Consider the following 26,897-nt stretch of genomic DNA (forward strand, 5'->3'; position numbering starts at 1 on the left):
TGAGGATTGGTAACGTCTCAGAAAGAGAACTAAAACTTTAGAAAGGATAGACATATTTTCGAAAACGTGGGCCTTCAGCCTTAAACTACATAAAACACCTCCACATAATGTCTAGCAAACCAGGTTCCTACTGAATTTCCATAGGTCCTTCATCTCTCTCATGGTCTAGTCTAAGATGACACCGTCAGAAAATCGGTCCTGTCCCTGATGTTTCATGCTGATATTTCTCATTTTTTATATAAATTCTTTATTTATATCTAAAATAGAAACAGACACATAACAAACCATACAAAAACTGTCTCCACACGAATAGGGGCCGGAAACTTACAGAAAACTAATGGGTGTAGTCCAGTAATGTCAAATTCATTTTCAGGTTGGATTGGGCAGAAATGGTCCTAAACAAAGAAAAGATGACACCAAAAATCTTTCTTTTCTGGGAACAATTTACTGCAACCCTTCCAGTTCATACTAATCATTGATTATGGAGATCTGTTTTCCCTCAGTCCCAACAGCAGCACAATGCGGGACATTTTTGCCCCTGTGTACTGGTAGGACAGGCGGAACTTTTAATCAACATAAATTGAATTCATGTATGACTACAACCCTATAAGAGACCTCCCCTCCGCGTGTTAACGCAAAAGTACAAAAAAGTCATGACCTTAGGAAGGGAAGTTTGTGGTGCTGTTGGGACTAAGGGAAAACAGATTATCTACATAATCAACGATTCCCTTACATCCCACCAGCAGCACAATGCGGGGATGTAGCAAGTAATTCCCCTAGGGAGGGTTTCCTCGCCTTACAGAGTTCAACACAGAACTCCCAAAGGCGGTAGCCTCTGAAGCGCGGGAGCTCAACGTGTAGTGCTTGACAAAGGTAAGCTGTGAAGACCCAGAGGCAGCGGAGCAGATCTGGTCCAAGGCCACAGCCCTATTCTCCGCCCACAGAGCCTCCTCCACCTGTCCCACCACGCAGGACAGAAAAAAAACACATCGGGGGAGGCCTTCTTATAGGGTTGTAGTCATACATATTCAATTTATGTTGATTAAAAGTTCCGCCTGTCCTACTAGCACACAGGGGCAGAAATACCCCGCATTGTGCTGCTGGTGGGACATAAGGGAAACAGACTTAGAAGGACTGCTTTAAACTCACGTTGTGATAAAGCCGTGCACCTATTTGCATATAGTCATAGTTATTATATGACTGTTTCCCCAAGGATCTGCTTTCTCAGTATTTGTTATGTTTGAGGGCTCAGAGGATGGGCTGAGGGAAAGAGATGATCTTGGAGAAGTTGAGATGTTTAGCTAGCTTTCTTAAAATAAAATTGTCGCCTTGTGCCAAGTGCTGAGGAGCATCGTGCATAAACATTACCAATACACTGCAAAGTTCCAAACCTTTGGCATTAAAGGGGTTTTACAGACTTATCAATTGATACCAAGCATCTTCATATCAGACTGCCAACTGGCAGCTAAAGGAAAAGTCATCAATTAGTCTGGAAAATCTTTTTAACTTTAGAACAAAAGCTTTGTCCTGGAAGCTTCATGGTGTGGATTTCCATGGCCGAGTGGTTGCAAACGTAATGCCAGGCGTTAGATGGAGTGGTGTAAAGCATACCACCATTTTACTTTGGAGCAGTGGAGACGTGTCCTGTGGAATGACTACTCAGACTTTTCTGTCTGGTAGTCTGATGGACAAGTTTTGGTGTGTCATTATCAAGAACATTTGAAGCTCTGAGATCTTCAGGCTCAATGGTGACACTGCTGTTTGTCACACGAACCCCATACCAACCAGACCAGTACTGTGTATCTTGTCCACCATGTTTGAAATAAATATATCGCACTCCTCGTCCATAGTTACGAAAGGTGTATGTCATCTAAAAATAAAGAGTAAATCACTTATAGAGTGATACAATTCTAAACATTCATATTTGCGTCAAATAGGGGCAGTATTTTAATAGTTATACCGTATTCTTGTATTTAGGGATTAGCAGTATTATACTACTGTAGTTATAGGAGGCAGTATTATAGAAGTTATACAGTCCTATGAAAAAGTTTGGGCACCCCTATTAATCTTAATCATTTTTAGTTCTAAATATTTTGGTGTTTGCAGCAGCCATTTCAGTTTGATATATCTAATAACTGATGGACACAGTAATATTTCAGGATTGAAATGAGGTTTATTGTACTAACAGAAAATGTGCAATATGCATTAAACCAAAATTTGACTGGTGCAAAAGTATGGGCACCCTTATCATTTTATTGATTTGAATACTCCTAACTACTTTTTACTGACTTACTGAAGCACAAAATTGGTTTTGTAACCTCACTGAGCTTTGAATTTCATAGCCAGGTGTTTCCAATCATGAGAAAAGGTATTTAAGGTGGCCAATTGCAAGTTGTTCTCCTATTTGAATCTCCTCTGAAGAGTGGCATCATGGGCTACTCAAAACAACTCTCAAATGATCTGAAAACAAAGATTGTCCAACATAGTTGTTCAGGGGAAGGATACAAAAAGTTGTCTCAGAGATTTAACCTGTCAGTTTCCACTGTGAGGAACATAGTAAGGAAATGGAAGACCACAGGGACAGTTCTTGTTAAGTCCAGAAGTGGCAGGCCAAGAAAAATATCAGAAAGGCAGAGAAGAAGAATGGTGAGAACAGTCAAGGACAATCCACAGACCACCTCCAAAGAGCTGCAGCATCATCTTGCTGCAGATGGTGTCACTGTGCATCGGTCAAAAATACAGCGCACTTTGCACAAGGAGAAGCTATATGGGAGAGTGATGAGAAAGAAGCCGTTTCTGCAAGCACACCACAAACAGAGTTGCCTGAGGTATGCAGAAGCACATTTGGACAAGCCAGCTTCATTTTGGAAGAAGTTCCTGTGGACTGATGAAACAAAGATTGAGTTGTTTGGTCATACAAAAAGGCATTATGCATGGCGTCCAAAAAAAACAGCATTACAAGAAAAACACATGCTACCCACTGTAAAATTTGGTGGAGGTTCCATCATGCTTTGGGGCTGTGTGGCCAATGCCGGCACCGGGAATCTTGTTAAAGTTGAGGGTCGCATGGATTCCACTCAGTATCAGCAGATTCTTCAGAATAATGTTCAAGAATCAGTGACGAAGTTGAAGTTACCCCGGGGATGGATATTTCAGCAAGACAATGATCCAAAACACCGTTCCAAATCGACTCAGGAATTCATGCAGAGGAACAATTACAATGTTCTGGAATGGCCATCCCAGTCCCCAGACCTGAATATCATTGAACATCTGTGGGATGATCTGAAGCGGGCTGTCCATGGTCGGCCACCATCAAACTTAACTGAACTTGAATTGTTTTGTAAAGAGGAATGGTCCAAAATACCTTCATCCAGGATCCAGGAACTGATTAAAAGCTACAGGAAGCGACTAGAGGCTGTTATCTTTGCAAAAGGAGGATCTACTAAATATTAATGTCACTTTTCTGTTGAAGTGCCCATACTTTTGCACCAGTCAAATTTTGGTTTAATGCATATTGCACATTTTCTGTTAGTACAATAAACCTCATTTCAATCCTGAAATATTACTGTGTCCATCAGTTATTAGATATATCAAACTCAAATGGCTGTTGCAAACACCAAAATATTTAGAACAAAAAATGATTAAGATTAATAGGGGTGCCCAAACTTTTTCATAGGACTGTATGCTTGGACTAGAGATGAGCGAGTACTGTTCGGATCAGCCGATCCGAACAGCATGCACGCATTGAAATGAATGGAAGCACCTGGTACTTCCGCTTTGACGCCGGCCAGCCGCTTAACCCCTCGCGTGCCGGCTACGTCCATTCATTTCAATGCGTGCGTGCTGTTCGGATCGGCTGATCCGAACAGTACTCGCTCATCTCTAGCTTGGACATACAGGAAGTATTATTAAAGTTACATTCTACTGCATAAGAAGTATTATAGTAGTTATATTCTTGTACATAGGAAGCAGTATTATAGTAGTTATATCCTTGAACACAGAGACAGTATAACAGTAGTTAAAGGGATTCTAACATTAAAATGACATTTTTTGTCCCACAGGCCACAAGAAAATGTGGCCTAGAAGATTGAAACCCAGGACGGAAGAAGACACAGGAAAAGTGCGTTCCAGAAGAAGATAGAGGCGGCGCTGGAGATTTCTCTCACTGCATTGGGGATTTGCTTGATGCAAATTTAATCCAGTAGGTAGAGTACCACCACCCTGATGCCAAAGTGGTAGGATATAGTCTGCATTGGAGCATAGAATGTGCTGACACTGACCAGTGTAAGGTATATAGACATTAATATAGTGAAGCAGCATATGGCCTCACTCCCTCTAAAAAGTGCTCTCTCTGGGAATCTATAGATGAGACTGAATTCTGGGCATGCCTGAGAGTTTACATATGCAGAAAATGGGGCTCCAAATCTGAATAACAAAGACATATTTGTAAATTGTGGAATTGCCTTTACAAGGTACTGAGATTAGGTTTATTACGGTAATTTCCTTCTGACAGACTCCCTTTAAAGGGGTTATGCCACAATGAATATTTATACACTATCCATACTATAGAGGATAAATATCTGATCGGTGGGAGTCTCATTGGATAGAGGATAAATATTATTTATGGCAGAACTCGTTTAACCACTTCCCTGAGAATAGGGGGTATTTTACCCCGGTTGTGCATCCAGCCTGTGTGCAGTCAGGCTGAATTTTGGTGTACCACTTGGTGGATGGGACAGACCCACACTCCTATTCACTTCAATCGGAGCGTCAGAAATAGCCGAGTGCCATACTTTACCTATCTCTGTTACCAATGGTTCCGACCATTAATTCAGCAACTTTCTATGGTCGGGCACTTGTTAGAAACCATTATTTATTTTTTTTATTTTTTAAATGTAGATTGTGAGCCCCACATAGAGCTCACGATGCACATTTTTCCCTATCAGTATGTCTTTTTTTGGAATATGGGATGGAAATCCATGCAAACACGGGGAGAACATACAAACTCCTTGCAGATGTTTTTTTGCCCTTGGCAGGATTCGAACCAAGGACTCCAGCGCTGCAGGGCTGCAGTGCTAACCACTGAGCCACCGTGTGGCCCCTGAAACCATTATTTTTAACCAGGTTATCTTCCCATGTATGTAGTGTCCCTGCCTGTTTGGAGTGCCATAATAAGGAAATTATGACTGTGTTCCTGCAAGTGGCAGACCATTGAGAGTTCCTGCATACAATTGTCATATCCACTGGCAACCTATCAAGACAAAAGACTGTCTACCATTAAGATGGATAGAAAAAATGTTTAAGGGAGCCTTTACACGGAGTATACACTCCGCTCATTCTGAACGTAAAACTCGTTCAGAATGAGGGTGTAAAAAAACAGATCCCATTGATTTCTATGGGTGTCGGCATACGTGTGCTACCCACTGAAATCAATGGGAGGCTTTTTTTTCCTATTGCTTTCAATGTGATACGCGCGTATGCCGGCACCCATAGAAATCAATGGGATCTGGTTTTTACGCCCTCATTCTGAACGAGTTTAACGTTCAGAATGAGCGGAGCGTAACTCTGTGTGCTGGCTCCCTAAAACTGCAATATTTTTGATTATTTATATTTGCAAAAATTTTTAACTTTTAAGACAGTGGCTTATGACTGGCCACCAATTTGGACATATTCTGTTGGGCACAGGAAGGGGGAGCAGCTCATAGAACCCCCAGTCCATGTGGAAAAGTTATCATACCTGGTGCCAATGGGCATCACTCCATTGCTCGATGGTCACTGCTTTTGGTTTAAACATTCTCATAGATTTCCTGTTTTTTGATAGAAGCTTAATGTGTATTTTATACTGACAGCCACAATCCTGTCTAGCTGCATACCTAACAGAAGAATGGAGATGTCAATGACTGAAGATAACACTATCATGTCATGTATAGATCATCCTAGAATGTTACGTGGGTGCGTCTGCCCATAGGTTAAATTACTCCATTCACTCAATCTTGCACGCTCACTGTACTCAGGCTGAAAACCAAAACAGTCAATACACCCCAAATACATGCTACCAGCACCTATTGCATTCAGGACCAATAGAAATCCAGGATATACACAAGTTCATTGAGCATACTGCAATACACATTAAATTAATTGATTTAATACCCAAGGGTTCAGTGCATACAGTATAATGGAAAAAAAGAAGATGGGATGGCCACATTCAGCTTGTTGGTTCTTCAAAGGTGTGACACAGTTCTCATAGAATTCACAGTTTTTGTAATGGTGAGCTGCTGGCTTATTCTGACACCCCACTGCCAGGGTGCCCCTCTCCTCACGCTTCATGGGGTGAGAAATTAACTGCTTTATCTCGAGACAGGGTTTGTGTATGACTTCAAAGTGCGTGTTGTACCCAAACCTGGTAACAATATGGTAGGGGGATCTGATCCTGTGATCACAGGAATATAATAACTCTCTCCTGACTAGTCCCAGGCATCACACACACACACACGAAACAAACTGATGATACATACATAAACAATATAATTCATTGCTGATTCATAGATAAACAATATAATTCACTAAGGATATATACAAGTTGCGTTCTTTCATCACATTGTGTGTAAGGAATCCTACTGACCAGTCTCTGATGACAATATCTGGTTGTATAACGTCCAGAAGAGTCTCACTATATCCCATTTTTTTAAGGTCGATGAGCTGAGATTTTATGCAGGGTCTGGAAAAGTCCAACAAACATATTAATAAATATAACATAGATATAAATACAGTGTCAGTGTCGAAAATATTTTGTACATATTCTTCCACAGGAAAGAATAGGCACAGGCACAATATGGTCACATGATTACATAACCTGACAATGGCGACCATATTATTTACATATCCATTCCTCCTTTCAAAGCTGAGAGGTAATAGCTGAAGGTGAAACTACTTCCTGGGATAAAACGTAGGGTCTGAAGCTCATACCCATAAGAAGTAACAAAATATTTGGAAACATCCACATCTGGGAAGTCCTGTCCAAGGGTCCTGGGTAAATCTTCTATTGCCCATTTATCTCCTTCGTTTTTCTCAATGTTCCAAAATGAAAAATTGGCTAAAAAACAGAGGAACATAAAATAAAACAAGTTTTATAAGGTGATATGGAAGAAACTCAATATTGGGGCTGGGACAAGAATGCGGCTGAATCCAAATCATATAACTGTTCTCCGTCCTCATGCAAAGTTACAGTCAATATTCAGCTGACTGGCTAGGCATGCCAAAAAACCACACAGCAGAAAACTTTGAACTAGCCCTTAGGAATCTGACAACACTGTGCTGCTGACAGAAACGCCCCCACAGCATTGGTGGTGTCACACGTAGTACTTTCTGCAGCTACAACATCCAGTTCCTGAGCTGCCACTTCTCTGTAAGTGAAACTTGAATTCATTACCACTGTATGTTCTTGGACAAGCAGTAATAGCGAAACCATGTGTCGGTAATGATATTGTGCTGAAAATAATCGGTTTTTCACTTACTGAGAAATGAAACTACTGGCAGCCCTGGGACTGAACGGTGCTTTAATCATATTATGGAACCTAATAAATCACCATCCTATATATGATATGATCACCATAATTTTGAATGGGATTAGAGTATAATGCATGAAAAAAAATACAATAATCTACAATAAAACTACAGTAAAGGTGCATTCACACTGAGTATATGCTGACTGATTCTGAACGTTAAAACACGTTCAGAATCAGCGGCGTACAAAGCAGATCCCATTCATTTCAATGGGAGCCGGCATACGTGCGCTCCCCATTGAAATGAATGGACTGCCTTTTTCCCTATTGGTTTCAATGTGATACACTAAAGTGCCCCCTTACAGACACTGTAACACAATATTCTGAGTTTAGCAACATTCACTGCCAGGATCCAAGTCAGAGCAGGACACCAAGTTACCCCTGAGGAACATGTTTGTTATTGTCATCTACTAACACAGAAATGGTGACATCACTAAAACAACCTACCGGCTACTGCCTTACACCTTGTAGTTCTGCCTATAATCCAGGTAATCTTAATAACATTTCTGAATTCTCACCCATCGCACAGGGATTTCTTAGTAAATTCCTCTTCTTGCTGGATAAATAGTAAAACAGCTTCCAGTCTTTGGGGGGTCTCAGGCACTCCTTGGAGATGTACCCCATATGGTGACATTTTACTTTCCATAGTGCTGAAGAATTGATAATATCTCTCCATAGGGAGCACACCAATGTGCAGTGACAGATCAAGTTTGTAGCGGGCAACAAGGAAAAAATTTGGAGCAGAATCTCCTCCGGGAGAAAACTAAAGTCTGACATACTGTAGGAATCACAAACATAATGGACATTAGATATATAACAGCAAATGATCATTTTACTCATGACAGACTCAGGCCTGGTTCACATCTGCATTTGGTATTCCGTTCGGGAAGTCCGCTTGGGGACCCCTCAAACGGAAAGCTATACGTATTAAAAAGCAGCTACACTATAATGGGGTCCATGTGGTTTCCACTCAGTGTCTGCACGAAACATGTGGATTGAAAAATACTGCAAGCAGGACTTTTCGCATGTTTTGTGCGGAAACCACACGGACCCCATAATAGTCAACGGGTCCATGTGGTTTCTAAGCTAAACGCTTTTTAATGCGTATAGGTTTCCGTTCAGGGGGCTCTAAGTGGACACCCCGAACGGGATAATTAACTCAGATGTGAACCAGATGCTTTCCCCAGTTCCAACCCCTACTGCTAAAAAGGGAAATCAACCCCCTCAAAAAACTACCTCCAGAACTTTGCACTTTGAACCCTATAGTCTTATCCTATACTTAAAACAACTGTTTGAGACTGTTCAACTGTTTTATTACAGAAAGGATCACTCAAGAAGTAAAGTACAAATATTTATTCAAATACATAAGAACAATAATACATAATATTCAGTAAAATATTAAATATGAGGAAGACCAATATAATAAATGTGCCATAGTGTGGGAGGCAAATATAATAGAGTCTAAGAGTGGTAGTAAAACTCAGCTGGGTTATCTATGAAACCATTGTGTAAACAACATATAAAAGACTGCCAAAATACCATAAAAATACTTAGTGATAACATGAAAACACTTAGTGTGCAAAGCAGTAAACAATATAAATCCAATAGTGAAAAAGAGGTTTTCCAAAACACCCAACAGAGAGTATAATCCACTGATATAATGAACCTACCCAAGCTATGGAACGCCCGACGCGCGTTTCGCCACTTCCTGACTTCCTGACAGGAAGTGGCGAAACGCGCGTCGGGCGTTCCATAGCTTGGGTAGGTTCATTATATCAGTGGATTATACTCTCTGTTGGGTGTTTTGGAAAACCTCTTTTTCACTATTGGATTTATATTGTTTACTGCTTTGCACACTAAGTGTTTTCATGTTATCACTAAGTATTTTTATGGTATTTTGGCAGTCTTTTATATGTTGTTTACACAATGGTTTCATAGATAACCCAGCTGAGTTTTACTACCACTCTTAGACTCTATTATATTTGCCTCCCACACTATGGCACATTTATTATATTGGTCTTCCTCATATTTAATATTTTACTGAATATTATGTATTATTGTTCTTATGTATTTGAATAAATATTTGTACTTTACTTCTTGAGTGATCCTGTCTTTATGACATTGTTTTTTCATATTATCTGAGTGGATTTACTTTTTGGTGCCTTTGTTGCATTTGTGTTTGTGTTTTATTACAGAACTTAAGCTACAGCCCCATGTTGAGGAAATGCAACGTTTTTGCAACTTTGAAGCTCAGCAGAAAAATAAATGCTGTGTTTTCCAGTACCAGCAAAGTCAATAAGATTTGGGTTAATCTCATCCACAAATTATGAAAAAAAAAAACCTTTCAGAAAAGCAATGAAAACACATCATGTTAATTTTAGCTCCCGAATCACAGGTGTTTCCCTATAGATTTAATAAGGGAAGAAGAATTGCAACGTAAAATGCAGGACAAACTCAATGACAAAATTCTGCGGAAAAAAACGTACCACTTATTTGCTGCATTTTTTCTGCAGCGTTTTATCGTTACTCTCTATGTGGGGCCTTGGATCTGAGCTGCATTAACCATTAACTAAGTTTCTGTCTCCATACAATGTGCTAGCTGATTCATGCGGCCACCGATACATGCTGACACACACTGGTTTAGTCTATTTTTGTAATACTGACATTCAGTTTCTATATTTATAGGCCCTTCCTAGAAATCAAATCAACCCTACAAAAGACTTGAAACCAGTTAGAGCTACATAATCTAGAAAGTGGAGAAACCAGGCCCCAAGCCCTTTTTAAACAGCGCAAAGCTATTGTGGAGGAGGCACAGCTTGCTTATTCTTGTAGTCCCACAATGGTGCCCCGGATACGACACGGTAGGGTGTACAGGCTCCATATATTACACATAAAGTCTGATATATAATAATATATCTGACATTGGGCTTTCACAGAGGCATGCTAATAAGGCAAATATACTTGGGCCAGCAATAACCGCTAGACGAATCTCATGGTATTACTCAACTTGTATCTGTGCAGTTTTATTGGACAGACTATTGCTGTGCTCGTGCTGCTGTCATACACTAGCCCAGGGGTAGGGAACGTACGGCTCTCCAGCTGTTGCGAAACTACAACTCCCAGCATGCATACTGGCTCTGCTGTTCTGGGAACTCCCATGGAAGTGAATGGAGCATGCTGGGAGTTGTAGTTTCACAGCAGCTGGAGAGCCAAAGGTTCCCTACCCCTGCACTAGCCGTATCATTCACAGCTGCTTTATTTCCGCCTCTATACAGTGCTGTGCTACAGTCAGACTCGCCTTAGGCACTGGCTGTTTTCCAATTCCCCATATTGTTGACATATGAGAAGACCCGCCTGTCCTACAATGCTACAGCTGTATTACTGACACACGCAGAGCTTACCTAAGGACCTTGCTGTGTCTTGTTCCCGTGTATGCGCTCCTTCTCCCACCACCCGGATCCTTTTTCTATCAATATTAACAAAAGGTTAAGATTCAGTAATAAGTGAGTTACAGAACTTCCTCCAGGGGTTGTAGGAAGGAGGAGAGGTGAAGCTCAATTTCTGCCAAACAAATGCTCCTAGTGGAGAAAAGCTCTTATTACACGTCATAAAACAGACCACAGACAACTCCCTGCAAAAACACTCCATCTCCATGTGACTATGACTATTTGGGTGCATTCACACGGAGGAAAATGGAACCCATTGAAGTCAATAGGAGGCTTTTTTTCAGCGCTGAAACTGACGCAGATTCCACACCAAATTCAGTTTGAATGCACCCTTTCAGGTTGTAGGGTGTATGTGAGCGGTAAATCTCCATCAATATTCCCCCTGGCAGCACTGATATCTTTGTGTCTTTGTATCAGTTCAGAACTGTCATATTAGATAGAATCCCTGTAAAGAAAAGGGACTATCATTAAAATCACATTTTTTCTCGATCACACGTAGGAATAGCCTTAAAAAAAAAGGCTATTCTTCTCCTATTCTTCTCCGCGCTGCCGTTCGATAGAAATCCCGGTTTTCATCTGCATGCAAATGAGTTCTCTCGCAGCACTAAGGGCGGTCCCCAGGACTGAAACAGCACTGGTGGCGTTCCCAATGCTGCGAGAGAAATCTCCAGCTCCACCTCCATCTTCTTCAGGAACGGCCTCTCTGCGTGTCTCCTTCTGGAGCTGGGTTCAAACTTCTATGCATGTCCAGTCGGCCCTGCCTTCAGGCCTTGGGCAGAGCTGACTGTGTATGCCCACAGGCCACAAGAAAATGTCCGCTTACACCAGCTTACTGTGTAAGCGGCCACAAGAAAATGCCATTTTTCTTGTGGCCGCGGGCATGCGCAGTCTGCTCTGCCCAAGGCCTAGAAGATTGAAACCCAGGACAGAAGCGTCTGAGGCGTCACTGGAGATTTCTCTCGCACCAATGGACACGCCCCCAGTGCTGCGAGAGAACTTATTTATATACAGACGAAAACTGAGATTTCTACCAAACGACGGTGTGGAGAAGACATCTAAAGGTAGGAGAAGAGTAGCCTTTTTTAAGGCTATTCCTACGTGTGATCGAGAAAAAATGTGATTTTAATGATAGAATCCTTTAATTCTGAGAGTTATTTGCACTGCTATTTGTATTTCTAAGGCTATATCACACGACCGTAGAATAGAAAAAACAACCATGAAAACTGCAGTTTTGCATTTGTGTGGTAGCAGTTTTCATGAATCCCTTATATACAGTATTTGAGTTTATTGATGGATCTGTGAAATTAAAAAAAAAATAGGAAATGTCCTGTTTTTGTCTAAAGTCCTTTAAACAGGACCATCACAAAAAGCAGACACGTAGATAGCCTACTAGATCCCTGAACCACTAGAAGATGTGTCTTATTTATGAGGAGGTGCATGCCTCACCTTGTGAAATCTACATCAACTTATGGCTGGTGTATTTCTCAGGCATCATTTACACCAGTAAAGTCACAAAAATATTCATAAATCTGACAGGGCTTCATCCACACTATGACTACATCACCTATAGGAAAGTGCTGAGGTACTGTTAAAAAAAAAAAGTCACAATTTTTGTGCCAAACCCCAACTTGTGCAAAAATTTTTTAATTTTTTCATTGCTTGTATGACAAAAAAATGACGTACAAGGCAAGACACATTTTTTCACGTTCGTGTGAATAAGACCTTATAGTGTATATTGGCTGTCAATATGGAGGACAGGTATGGCAGGGAGCCTAGCCCGTCACTTTATTTGATGTTATCAGCCAGCCTTGCTTTCTAATTGCTGATTGGCCGGATCAACTGAGCCCACCCATTGGGGACAGGCCCATGGGCACCAACCCAGATCTGTTTATTGGTCAATCACGATGAAACTCCATACTGCTTTTCTAGTAGTATTGCTAGTTTTTTGGGGTTTTTTTTTTTTTTTTGCTGTTTCATCAGCATTTTTGAGCTTCTTATATGTATAACTTGCAGATATATTATGTCTATTTGAACAAGCCCTCTCGCATAAGTATCTATCATTTTCAGGTGGAACAAGTTTGATACAAACCATGATTCAAATTGACAGAGACATAGTGCGTAACATTGTCAGGGCTCCTAGGAACCTGTATATCCAATGTCTAGCTCTCTATGGCAAATACAGCCGAAGTTATGGCAAAGATAAAGTGACATGTATGTCTATGGAAAAACAGATGGATATTCTCCCTCACTCCATTCTATGATTTTGATCACTAATTTGCCTGTAATTGATTAAATCTGAGTAGACATTGCTCTACTTCTCCTACTCCCAAGATTCTCTAGCTTATTGTGTAAGTGCTCTGAATTGCTGAAAAAATGGAGTAATCTTGTAACTCCACCCTAATTGAAATTCATTATGTGCCTGCCCACAACATCTAATATACTGTGACATCAGCAGTATAAGGTGCCCACCTACCACTACCAGCGGAGAGGCTGTGAGGTGATGTCATAATATCACAGTGACTTACAGATATGTTTGTCTTCTTCATTCATGGAGGCCATTTTAGTTAGTCCAAAACAAATCGGATTTGTTAAAAACAGAACAATTTGGAATATTCGGGTCAAACCCAGCCCTGAATGAATGGGTTCACCTATCTGTAGGCCATAGAGTTTCATTCATTTATAGATTTTTTTTTATTTATTACCAGTTATTTATATTTATCCTTGTATAGTTGGCTGGCGCTGACTGGAGATGGGATCTGGGAGCTTACACCAGCCTGGTTTACTGCCAGATAAGCTAGGAAGTAACGTGCATTTATTTCTACTGTGTTTTAATTGTTTAAAAAACAAAATGAATTGTATACAGAGAATGAATATTGTTATCTTTTTTTTTTTTCTGTATGAAGTTTGACCTTCTCATGGTGCTGTTAGTGGAAACCATCTTGTGAACCTCTATTTCACCATCAACATCAATGTTCATGTCAATGCTGAACTGAGGACAAGGGGTAAAGGGGAGTTAAAGGGATGTTTGTCTCTTTATAAACAGTTCATTATAAGGTGTCTATTATACAGACATTACACACGCTGTTCAGGCCCCACATTGCCGAAACACGTTTTTTTGGGTTTTTTTGCAGAGTTTACTGCATTTTTTTGAGCCAAATCCAAAAGTGGTTTGAGTATAAGCATTCCCTGTATATTTTTCTGGTTTCTTATAGAAGTACTGGGAAATTACTTACAGAAGTACTTACCAAATTCTGGGGAAATCTGAGGGTGCTGTCTACTCCAGGAAATGTTCTTCCCATGTTTGTTCCAGGAAACAAGACAGGAGAGTCACTGATGCAAACCTCCACTCCGCAGGTATACTTGACATGCTGCGATTTTAAAATACCCAGGCATTTTTTTGAAAAGGCAGCTTCTCCGCTGCAGATTTTTTTCTTCAATGTGTGGCTGGGACAGCAAGGAAACTCACTCAGCAATCAAATACTACTCACTCATCACTACTCATAAGCTCTTGCCATTTCTCCATTGAAACTTACCATTACTAGGAGGCTATAGTAAAATCTCAATATACTACCATGCTCTGAATAACTTATGTACTAGATTATGGGATATTCTAAATCTAAACTACGGAAAGTTACTTACCAATAGCTGTGCAGTATCATGGATGTCTCTGTAAAGCATGTCAAGACTGAGACAGCTTCAACATGTCACCAACACAAGGGAATCTTTTGACACTACTGTGTAGCTGGATTAGTAGGAATTTCAGGCTGAATACTGCAGGTTACAGGACATGTACTCACTGTACCTAGGGATTGTGTACATTCTCAGATCATCCAAGAAATCTCAGCTTACTAACTTGAGATAAAAGAGTTATAGAGCAGTAAACAGTCAAACATAATTATCATAATTAACCCCTCAAAAAAAAAAAATCACAATGACTTTTAGGCTCCGTTCTCACAGAGTAACGCGCCGCTTATTTAGACATGTATACATATGTCAGAGCGCGGTGCTTCAAAACAGATCCAATTGATTTCAATGGGTGCCAGCTTACGCGCGATACACATTGAAATCAATGGGAGGCTTTGTAACCCATTGATTTCAATGTGTTACGCACGCAAGAGCCTTAGAGTACCATTCATATGAGTTCCCCTCAACACCTCTGTTTCCTGTACAACAGGGCACACTTTTTCCCAGATTTGCAGTTTTGTCTATGGAAAGACTATGACCGCAATGGGATGAATTTCTAGAACCCCTGTTCACGGAATAGTGGGTAACACAGGATCAGTACAAGATAAGTAATGTATGTATGTACACCATAACTCCACCAGCAGAATAGTGAGTGCAGCTCTAAAGTATACAGGATGGAACTAAGGATCAGTACAGGATCAGTAATGTGATGTTCTCATTAGCACAAGGAAGTACAAGAAGCAATGGGATGAAACTAAAGGGAAAGAGATACAGATTAGACATTAGGAAAAACTTTCTGACAGTGAGGGTAGTGAGAGAGTGGAATAGGCTGCCACGGGAGGTGGTGGGCGCTCCATCAATGGAAATCTTCAAGCGGAATCTGGATAAACATATAGCTGGAATGATTTAGGAAAACCTGCACTCGCAGGGGGTTGGACCCGATGGCCCTTGAGGTCCCTTCCAACTCTACCATAAGATAAGAAGACGTATATACACCAGCTGAATAGTGAAAACTGCAGATCTGTCATCTATTCAGCCTTGAGATAAAGATCATGTAGTCATTTTAAGCCAATCAACTTCAGTCCATTCAATTTTTGTATGTATCATAAATAACAGGATTATCAAAAAAAAAGGCCAGCAACTACAGTAAATTCTGCAAAGAAAAGAGCGGCTGATATTCCCAACTATCCTCAATACTTCCCTCTGATTAATAAGCCCACACTTTTACTCCATCCATACATTCATGTTTTTATATCCAGCATTTTTCTTTTATTTAACCAGCAATTTTGTAAAAGGAAACAACATATAATTGCAATACAAAGAAACAACAAGTAAACTATGTACAATAAATACCACGAAGGAGACCAATCCGTCTGGAGATATATGTCCTGTAATGTTGACGACTGATATAAGTCTATGATGGCTGTCACTTTAATATCCAATCTGCATGGTGGGTGGAATACTCTACTAATGACCCTGGCACAAGCCATAAAGAAGATGGAGCTTTAGATACCACCACCAGGTCAGGTGGCAGTCATGAGGCTACCATGCTGGGATAGATCTGGCCTCCTCCTGGATGTCAAGTGCTCTTGTGGGCTCTCTCTTCTACATAAAGCTGCATCTATAACAAAAAGAATCCATGTTTATTAGAAATGTGAGATATAAGGCGTCCTCAATCAGGGTGCAGATACAGAAGGCTCACAGACCCCTCTGCCCTTGGGCCTGGAGTTACAAGCTATGTGACCATCTCTGATATAATATTAGCCACTAGAGATGAGCGAACACTATTTGAAACAGCTGTTTCGAACAGCACGCTCCCATAGAAATGAATGGAAGTTACTTTTCACATATACATCTATGGAGAGGGGAAGAGAAGGAGGATGCTGAAAAAGATAAGTGTTTACCACTGCAGAGAATGAGGCAATAAATTATCAGCCTTCCCTTCCCCTCTCCATAGTCTTCTGCATAAGGCTAAGTACAGATTATGGATTCTCTTGGACAGTGGCTTAATAAATGGAGAAAGACAGATTTCTTAATAAGAGATATTACAAAGTTCCATATATTCACCCATACTATCCATTTAAGAAAAGTGGTTTTATAACTTGAGGTGCGATTTAAAAGTGAAAGTCTACCTTGTTGTCCTTTTCCATTAGGCGACAATGGAATAAAAAAAAAAAGATTGCAAATGACTGTTCACATTGGTTGACAGCAGACTTCTGACTCTAACAAAAGTAATCCATTGCGTTGGAAATTTTTGACACTGCATCTGCCATTATCGGCCACATCTAGCCAATCGTTTGCCATTTTTCGCAGACTCAAACTGACCTCCAACTTCCCCAGTTTAGTTGGCTATATTAACTTTTATTTTATGTTTATGGCTAACCTAACACTCAAGTCAACTTCACAATTACGCTATAAAGAGAGAAACCGTAAAACATGAGCAAAAACAATGGAGAACATACAGTGCACCATGTGTAGAGCTACTCACCTTTAATATATCGGAAGTCATCGTTTTGAGAGGTATAAGGCGCGGCTCCTGCATATGTACATCCTGCTCATCAGCGAGAATCCAGGGGAAATCCTAGATGAAGGAGACCATCACCAAGGTACTTTACACGTCACTTTTCAGGCCATGCTCACATCATGCAAGACTTGTGTAGCACATTTTTCCCAACCAACCACCAGCCCGCTGGCTTTTCCTTCAGTGTAAGAACTGGCACAAAGTTCACCAGGTTAGGCCAATATATTATTCTAAATTTTACATACTCAAACAATGAAGTTCCTGGCAAATATTTCAGGATCTTCATTTTCTGTTCCGCAAGGACCTAGCTTCCCATACCACATGGGTTTTGGGACCATCACATTCTAGACTACTGGAATTTTTACTGTACTGAAAAGTGCGAGCGTGAATTATGTAAATGTCTCGTGCATCTTTCTAAAATACTTTGTGAAAAAACAGGATTATATTGCAAGATGAACACTTGTTTCAGCCTGTGACATCATTCATTGCTACGTTACCTTTATAACCTGAATCTTCTCCATGTTTCTTGTAGCCGCTTCTCTTGTATGGACTAGCAAAGTAAATGTGCACCCTGGAAAAAGTAATGAGGTGATCACAACACTGTGCAAACTTAGATTCGTACCAATGACCATCTCCCTCAAACCTAGGGTTGGTCAAATTGTCATATGCATGACAATGCTACTGCAAGGATTATTATATTACACATATTAAAAGGGAGTCACCTACCACCAGTCTACCGTATTCAGCTATCTCCACTATATTACAGAGCACCTTACCATGAAAAATCATACCTCTGTTATGTATGTCACTTTTGAAGAAAAACTACTTTAAAATCGAATACAAATGAGGCAGATGGTGCACTGGGGGCAGGGCCTTCATGTCCCTGAGGCACCATTCTTGTAGCTCAAACCCTTACCATCTCAGGTCTGTGCAGTGAGAGTTGATTCTACCACTGTTAAGACATCACCCATCCCACTGGAGCAGCAACAGTAAGAGCAAGTAGTGCTCCCAGGATTGAAGGCCCGCCCCCAGTGCACCAACTGCCTCATTTGCATAAGACTTCAAAGTTGTTTTTCGCTAAATCTATGAAAGTGCTATACATAAAGGTATTGTATGGGATTAGGTAGCAGGACAGCTGTCTCCTGGGGTAGACAGGCACCCTGAAGCAGGCACACCACAAGCTTTTAGGGTATAACTGGCTGCATCCAGTTTAATTTTCAAGTTGATACAAAACCAATGTTAATAATAAAAAAAAAAAAATCCCAACAAACCTCTGCATACACACACACACACAAAAAAAAAAACATATTGCCTATCCCAGCAGAAACCTAACGCCTGATACCACCTACAAGGAAATGCAGTTGGTACAAAATGTTATGCTAGGTTCACACTAGAACTTGCTCTCCATTTTGTGGGTCCATCGGGAAACCCAAACAACGGAGAAGTAGACTATTAAAACAATAGTTACACAGAGAGCCTGGCGGACCCCACTGACTCCATCGGGTGTCAGTCATGAAACTGAAAGCAGTAAAGTAAAAAGTCTTTTGCGCAGGAGTTATTTTCTTTGCTGATCTTCGGCGTACTCTAAAACAGAGTTTCCAACGCAGATGTGAACCGAGCCTTACACATTTGTCAGTGCTCTCGCAGGCTTATGGAACCTGCTCTGTTCCTCAGGCTGAGAGCACCATCTGACTGAGCTGTCCACTTTATCAAGGGTCCAAACCTGCTGATTGATTGAGACAGCCCAAGATGGGGACTGTCAGTGCAGAGGGGTCCACCCTTCTCTTCCCCACTCCAGCAATTCAGACCCTATTTCAGCATTTAACCAAAAACCTACAGTAGATATATAAATGTACTTTCTGCTGACTGAACTCCCTGCGTGCTTTTATATGGATGAAGCCATGAATTGGGGAGAAACATAGACTCCATCCACAACTTTGCGCCATGGTCTGTCATTTATCACAGTAATGTGCTCTGTAACACAGTTGTAGGAGGTGGTGGACTCACTTTAAAGCATTCCAATAATATTTTGCAAATTATGCTATTACGGTTCTGTATTCCAGACCATCAGTTTATCTAGATTACAGAGTGCCATACCAAAGAAATGCCACTGTATAGCTATTATTATATAAACAAGTTTTTCAGGACTATGACTAGTCTTGTAATATGTCGAGAGTATCAGATTGGTGGTGGTCTCACAGCCAGCAACTCTATCATTGAGATGTTTGAAGGGGATTTAGTGTTCATACAAGTGCTGCATACCCATCACTGCATACCAGGCAGATCACCGTACACTATATAATGGCTGTACTTGCTATGCAGCTCAGCTTCATTCAATTGAACGGGACCAAGCTACAGCATGGCCCCATGACCAATGATTGTGAAGTCACTGGTGCTCTTGTTCAAACAGCTGAAAAGTGGGGGTGTCGGGAGTCAGACCTCTGTCGATACTGATGACCTATCCTAAGTCTATAATCTTGGAAAACCCCATCAAAATGGCTATGTAGGACTTCAAAATCATAGCTGTTTCATTCTTCTTGGGAAGTGACATCATGTCCATTGGCCACATGGCCATGATGCTGCTCAGTCCCAATTCAATCCCAGTTCAATTTAATGGAATGGAGATGTGGTACTGTCATGTGACCAATGGACATGGCATCACTTTCTGAGAAGAAAGCAGCCATGTTTTCAAGTTCTGCACGACAGTCTCACAGTTGTAATATTTCTGGATAATAAAATGATGTAGGGCATACGTATCACTGTACAACTAAGTCTTAAATAGTTTGAGAGCTACATGTTGCCTTTGTGACACCAGTTGAGAATCCCTGCACTAACTAGTATGCAACAGATTCCTCACGTGCTACTACCGCCACCTAGTGGATGTTACATGAGATGTACCTGGAGGGTTGTTGTCGAGGACAGCATCGCACACACTGATTTTAAGAATGAACGCTCTCAGTAACTGTTCCACGTGAGACAGCAGCGAGTCAGAGCTGTAAAGATAAAATATATGAGAATTAGGATGGCTAATAAATATTCCATGGTGGCCAAGGAGAGCCAACAATCAACTATAAGCTAATAATGGGGAGCTTCAATTCTAATTCTAGGCTACCCAGTCAAAAGAATCACTTTTCTATCAATGACAGCATGTTAAAGAATTATTTAAGGAATGATCTCAAAACTGACTCCAAAATTTTACTGTCGGGGAAAGGGGGGGGGATATTATGGCAGTATGGAAGGCAAAATGTAATGTGATCAAAAAGGAATTAATCTACATGAATTATGGTCACAACACAGTCACTGTCATCAATGGTTGGTTCATATTCCCAGTGATCCTCCATTACCTTATAGATAGTAACGGAGGCTGCGCAATTTCAAACACGAATCTCTCCACTGGGTGGTGCTCTTTATCCAGAATCACAACCACCACCTTCTCCACATCATTCTGCAAATATAGAAAAGAATAATATGGTTCAAGGACAGACTGACTGGAAGGAAGGTGAACAGCAGAAGTCACATCTCAGAAGGGCTGAATATAACCACAGACAATCCTCAACAACAAGAGGCAGAAGTGACACCAGCTCACCTTCTCTATGAGGGGCTTCACGCAGTGCAGGGTGTCCTGGATGTACCGGTTGAGTTCAGGGTGACAGGACATCTACAGAAGAAAAATATATTAGAAAACAAACATTTTATTATATCCTAAACTTATGGCTTATAGTCATTGGGAGGGAGGATTTTTTATTTTCTACACAAGTCTTGATATTCCTTGTGCTGATGCAGAGAATTTATAATGAGCCACATTCTTCATCATAAATTAGGCACATCCTCTGGGTGTCCCTGCTCATTGCTGCTGTAGGTTTTAGCCATTATTTACACCATGATGGCATAAATGATAAATATGTCATGCCCAACTTTGCAATTGGCATTTGTACACTGCCATGTGACATTTAAATAGTAATAAATCTCCTCAATTCTGTTGTTGATGTAATGTATGAACAGTTCTGTGCTTCAGGACCTTTCAGGTCCTCGGGCACCTGCGGTTTTATATACCACTACAAAGCTTACAGTGCGCAGAATTCAGTGCATTATGTGCCCCTGGTGAAGAGCTATCGGTGCTGTTACCGATAGCTCTTCAGTGTCAGAAGGACTGTACAGTGTCATAGCACTGTACTGTCAGTGGGGGCGTTCCTTACTGCCCACCGATGACACTGAGGAACGCTCCCTCCCCCTCTTGACAGTACTCGTCCATAGACTAGTACTGGGGGAGGTATTCCTGACCACTCAGCGTCATGGCTGGGCAGTAAGGCGCGCCCCCTCTCACAGTACAGTGTTATGGACATGACTGTCAGGAGGGGCGTTCCTCACAGACTACCAGAAACGCCCTTCTGACACTGAAGAGCTATGGTAACGGCACCGACAGCTCTTCCCCGGGGGCAGATAATGAGAAAAACAACAATGTGCTGAATTCAGCGTACTGTCAGATTTGTAGTGGTATATAAAACCGCATGTGCCCAAGGACATGAAAGATCCTCTTTACGTACGGTGGCCAAATTCAGCAAGTGCAGCTGAAGTGTAAACCACATTCACATGACCAAGTTTGAATCGTGAAACTTGGTCTATGTGTCGACCAGATTTACTGGCCTGAACAGTGTTCTGGGAGAGGGACTGCTAGCAGTATATAGTTATCAGTGCTACTAGGGGTTGTCTGTGCAGCTGGAAAAAATGCTCCTGTGGAAAAGACCGCAGCAGAAATGCATTGCATATTTTTCCACAGTGTTTTTCACAGAAAGTCTGCAGCGTTTTCCTCTGAGGACTTTCTGCTTCTATTATACCGATAGGGAAATCGCCAGAATTTTGACATTCTGTGAATTACATAAAACGCGATGGTTTTTGAAGTTACAGTGTTTCCACTGCGGATATTTTTCTGCAATGTGTGGGATTAGCCAGAATCCAGTCCACTTTGCAGGTACTGTAAATTGCCACGGTTTCTGCCATGGCCAAAACGCAGCATTTGCGCAACGTGGGGCCTTAAAGGGGTTGATCAGAAATTTTGTTTCTTATGGCGTATCCTGACTTCAATGTGAGAAGAGTTGCAGTTACAGTGTCCGGCCACTATACAGGTCACTGAGTTTCTGGCTCTAAGAAGTGTACAGTATGGGTGTTGGAAAAGGCCCAAAACAGCCAAACTACAAAGTGCTTGGCACTGAAGACAAGGAATAGCTAGTAAACATCCTAAAGACGCAGCAACTGATTTTCTATACAGGACACCTCCTAAGAGGGCATTATAAGACAAACATACTTATTTACAAGAAGGTAAGCATAAAGCCAAGGACAGCTGTATCCCCTAATGGTAGATCACACCATCAAGATGACAAAAACACAGTTTGAGCCAAGAAGCACTCAGTAAAATAATGATGAAAATGTTTCCTGCGGCCTGAGGGCTTAAGACGTAAACTACTTATTGGAAATCAATGTAATTAAAAGAAATTACATGTGGATGGAAGAAAAAATGCTAATTCACACCAGCCATAAGGTCAAGGTGACAACATGCCCTGTGGCGCAGAATACGGATGACCCCGCTAGAGTTCCTACCTGCACTGGGACATTGTACTTCTTCCTCTTCTGGAAGATACCAATGGGATAGACTTCTCTGACATAAAGGATCAGATGGACGGCCACCTCCAGAAACTCACATAATATGTCTGCCACCACTGAAGGGAGCAGGAAAAAACAAGTCAATAGTCATCAATCTACATATTATCAACCATAATAAACAGAAATGAAACCTATATTATGAGGCACCTGTACAGAGCTGTATTACAGAACTATAGGCATTCTGTGGGCCATCGTATGTGGCCTCCAGTGCAAAATACCTCTTCAATATGGCATCCGATGGAACACAAAGACACAGAACCAGCCACAGTTGTGAACACAAAGACACAGAACCAGCCACAGTTGTGACATATTGCAGCTCTGCACTAGACGGTCACCTGTTTACCCAGTCACAAGTACAAGCACCCCCTATACTGTACCTACCCTGCCCAAAGTTCAGATCCTGCCGAGTGATTGTGGTCATTGTTCCATCTGTAAAGAAAGAAGGACATTGTACAAAACAGTAATGCCACAGACACAAAAGTTCACCAAACAACTACTATCTGTCAGTGAAATGAAACATCAATGGTTTATATCTAGAGGCTGGAAACCCATCCTGACCTGGTCCTGGTGACACAGCCTGCTACACTGTAAAGCTATGCAACACAGCTACAATTTGGGCAGCAACCTTTTCTACTGCATTTACATCTCCTTATATTTATACAGGGGTTTTTTTTAGCACATACACAGATTGTGGAGCATTTTTTTCCACTTCAGAATCACTTTGAAATACACATACTATGAAACCCCACCATATTCATATACTGCGATTTTCCCATGTGATACAAATTATGGATTCACTGTAATTGTACCATTCTCTAGGCAAACTGGAATCAGTTCAAAACTGCTCAGACTCAGCCGAGGATTTCTGTGATGGGCGCCATGGCATAAAATATGTCAGGTTTGTACACAATGTGAACATGCCATTAAGCTAAGGCCACAGGTAGAAAAAAAACTGCAGATAAAAAAACATAGTGGAAACACACAGCAAAAACACTTGCTTTTTTGTACCATTTTTGCTTTCCCCATAAGAGTATATTCTGGTGGTCAGTGGACAGGTCACATACTGATGGCATAGCCTAGGCAGTGAGTGACATATCTGTTAGGGACAATGCTGAGATAAAGTGCCTATACGGATACAACATAAGGAGCCTCACCAATACACTGCCCCTTCTATACGTACCTGTGTCCCCCCCAGCACCTGTCAGACCCCACAGCCGGCCCCCTCCTTCTCCCAGCAGCTGATCTACAGCGATGTGGTCGCACGAGTGATGACGTCACCGCCCCGGTCAGTCTCAGTACTGCCTTCTTCTGTCACGGCAAGTTCTTTCCTCGGGTCCTAGTGCCGTCGTCCCCGGCTCGCTAGTGAGGCCGGAGAGCGAGAAATGCTGTGCAGCTGCTGCCGTCTCCCTGCGTGTGCTGGGACTTGTAGTCCCTCTACGAAACAGTGCTGTGTAATATGTAGCGGTGAATATAAGCCTCGTAGTGTGACTCTCACAAATAGATATGTGTGATACAGTCTTCAGGTGTATCCAAGCCTATTGTGTATCTGGAGCTGCAATATCTAAGGCTCATGCACACGGCACAGTTTGTTGCTGTATATAATATATGGGGATAATATATGGACACATTCATTTCTATGGCCCCATGCAGACATCTTACAAATGTTTGTAGGGGCCATAAGACTGAATCCGTCTAGTCTAATAAGGCCCAGTTCACATCAGGGTTCGGATCATTCCGTTCCCCTGCATTTTTCTCTCCGCATTTTTTGTGCAAAATCCAGAGAAACCCATTATAGTCTATGGGGTCTGCGGGTTTCCTTAAATAACCACTTTTTATGTGGATAGGTTTCCGTTCAGGGAGTCCGCTTGGCGACGCAGATGCGAAAAGGGCCTAATATGTAACAGTCATACGTACTCCGTTTGATCCCTTTGCTACCGTACAGACCCACATATGACTACGGTCGTGCCGTGAAGCCTTAGCTTGTCATGTGTAAACGGCCTGGTGTATTCAAGCCTATCACGTGTAAGCGTTGGTTCAGGTTACCGTTATTAATATCAATTACTCTCGTCTGTCATAGGATAAGAGCAACCGAAATTAAAGAGGACCTTTCACCACCTCCAATAAGTCCAACTCTTTACATAATTTCATAGCTGCTGCTCTAGTGAGGTCGGCAAAGTTAGAATTTTTTCTCTAGCCCCCACCATTCCTGAGCAATCAATGCAGTTATTTTTGGTCCCTGATATGCTATTTAGGCTCTCAACTTTCAGGAGGGCAGAGTAGGCAGGAGAAGACTAGGGATGTGATTCTGAGCTCTGATACTGGCTGCCTCTCATTGGAGCTCAGAATCATGCCCCCCACCGACACCACCATCACTGCCTGCCACCGCCCTTATAACATTACAGAATTGAAATAGTACATCAAGCACCAAAACTACCTGCGTTTGTTGCTCAGGAATGCTGAGGGATAGAGAAAAAATTCCAGCTGTAGAATTAGTGGAGCGGTGGCTATTAACAGATGTTAAGCACTTGAATTGGTGGAGGTGGTGAAAGGTCCTTCTTAAGTGTATAATGTAAATAGAGCCCCTTTCGTCTTGTGTTCCTCTGCATTCACTTGCATGTTAAAAGCCATGATGGGAGCTTTCTTCTGTCATGTTTTTTACTTTTCTAACAGACAGAAGAAAGCTTCTGTGTTATTGTTTACATTAGAGTCAGCGGGAATGGACAGACTAAGGACTAAGGGGGCTCTATTTGTGTTCATCATGTTCCCTTACATAGGTTGACACCTGCGTTCAGGTTTTCGTTTGGGGGAGTCCGCTTGGGGACCCCACGAATGGAAACCTAATCCGTGTAAAAAAGCGGTTACCTGCAGAAACCCGTGGACCTCATAGACTATAATGGGGCCCACTGGGTTTCTGCCCGAAAAGGGCTAAACATGTGGAGAGAAAAATGCTGCTTGCAGAACTTTTCTCTCTGCATTTTTAAAGTAAAATGGGGAACAGAATTCCCAGGCGGAGCGCAGGCACAGGTGTGAACTTGGCCTTAGACTGGTTTCTCACTGCTGTGTCTCAGGCATGAGTATCAGATGGTGTGTATAACAGATTCACCAGCCTGTACACTAAGAAGATGGACTCCTAGCATTATAGTGATCTAAGGTGCTAGGAGTCCCTGCCACTGTACTGTACTGTATTGCTCAGTAGTGATTATAGTACAAGACAGTATGTAGTGGAGTAGCAGGGACTTCTAGTATCTTAGGTAACTATAATTCTAGCAGCCCATCTCCCAGTATAGTGTACTGGCCAGTAAATTTGGCAAACACATGGACCAAGTCTCACATCCGAGATTCAGTAATGTGAAACCAGTCTTAGGCTAAGGCCCTACTTAGCATCCCACAGCGAAAAAGCACTGCGGGAAAATCTGCGGCGGCAATGCATCATGGTTTTTCCTGCAGCACTTTGCACAGAAAGTCCACAGAGGTTTCCTCTGCAAACCTTCTGCTTCCATTATCTATAGGGAAACCACTGGCATTTCCGTAGGTATAATTGACATGCTGCGATTATCAAAACCGCAACGGTTTTGGAAATTGTCATGCTACGTGCATTTTTACAATGACTGTAAAAAGCACATTTTTTTCCCCAGCACTTTCGCTGCGGTCAAACCGTTGCGTTTACGCCACTTGAGGCCCTGGCCTTATAGCAGTCTGTGACCAGAGTGTAAGATATCAGCACATCCCTGCAGATAGATAGGAGCAATGAGGACTTTGCCGTTGACCTCTTTTGAGTAATGACATTGCCATTGTTGCTCCAAAGAGCTCATTTGCACACTGACAAAAAAAAAAGATATCTTGGTCAAAATTCACAATGAAATGAAAGTTCATTCGACTAACTAATTGGCTGCCATTGTGGTCTGTGTTATGTGACTTGCGTGTAGGAGGATGACGACATCCTTACAATTATTGCATGGTATACTGAATACTTTATCTTTGATTTTTATTTTTTTTTTGTTCAAAATCGGCACCCCAGGCAAAAAA

The 26,897-nt window shown here is 41.6% G+C and overlaps 2 protein-coding genes across 3 annotated transcripts; both read right to left on the reverse strand.

The window, feature by feature from the left end:
- Positions 1–282: 282 nt before the first annotated feature.
- LOC142210665 (F-box only protein 44-like) lies at positions 283–11,088 on the reverse strand. The gene is made up of 6 exons (XM_075279984.1): positions 10,964–11,088; positions 8,081–8,340; positions 6,967–7,093; positions 6,623–6,718; positions 5,738–5,873; positions 283–1,870 (listed from the first exon to the last, which is right to left on the reverse strand). The coding sequence occupies exons 2-6, from the start codon at positions 8,337–8,339 to the stop codon at positions 1,619–1,621; spliced, it is 870 nt and encodes a 289-aa protein (XP_075136085.1). The 5' UTR covers position 8,340; positions 10,964–11,088; the 3' UTR covers positions 283–1,618.
- A 4,849-nt stretch (positions 11,089–15,937) lies between these two features.
- Positions 15,938–24,123, reverse strand: MAD2L2 (mitotic arrest deficient 2 like 2). 2 transcript variants are annotated; one of them, XM_075278536.1, is made up of 9 exons: positions 24,052–24,123; positions 23,253–23,300; positions 22,809–22,927; positions 20,800–20,871; positions 20,558–20,658; positions 20,112–20,206; positions 17,711–17,784; positions 17,181–17,273; positions 15,938–16,313 (listed from the first exon to the last, which is right to left on the reverse strand). In XM_075278536.1, exons 2-9 carry the CDS (start codon positions 23,290–23,292, stop codon positions 16,272–16,274), a joined length of 636 nt encoding a protein of 211 aa, XP_075134637.1. In that variant the 5' UTR covers positions 23,293–23,300; positions 24,052–24,123; the 3' UTR covers positions 15,938–16,271. The 2 variants fall into 2 exon arrangements, with proteins under 2 accessions (XP_075134637.1, XP_075134638.1); XM_075278537.1 differs by lacking the exon at positions 24,052–24,123 and adding an exon at positions 23,880–23,902.
- Positions 24,124–26,897: the final 2,774 nt, after the last annotated feature.

The sequence above is a fragment of the Leptodactylus fuscus genome, chromosome 6 (genome assembly GCF_031893055.1).
Source record: "Leptodactylus fuscus isolate aLepFus1 chromosome 6, aLepFus1.hap2, whole genome shotgun sequence".
In the NCBI taxonomy this organism is placed as follows: Eukaryota; Metazoa; Chordata; class Amphibia; order Anura; family Leptodactylidae; genus Leptodactylus; species Leptodactylus fuscus.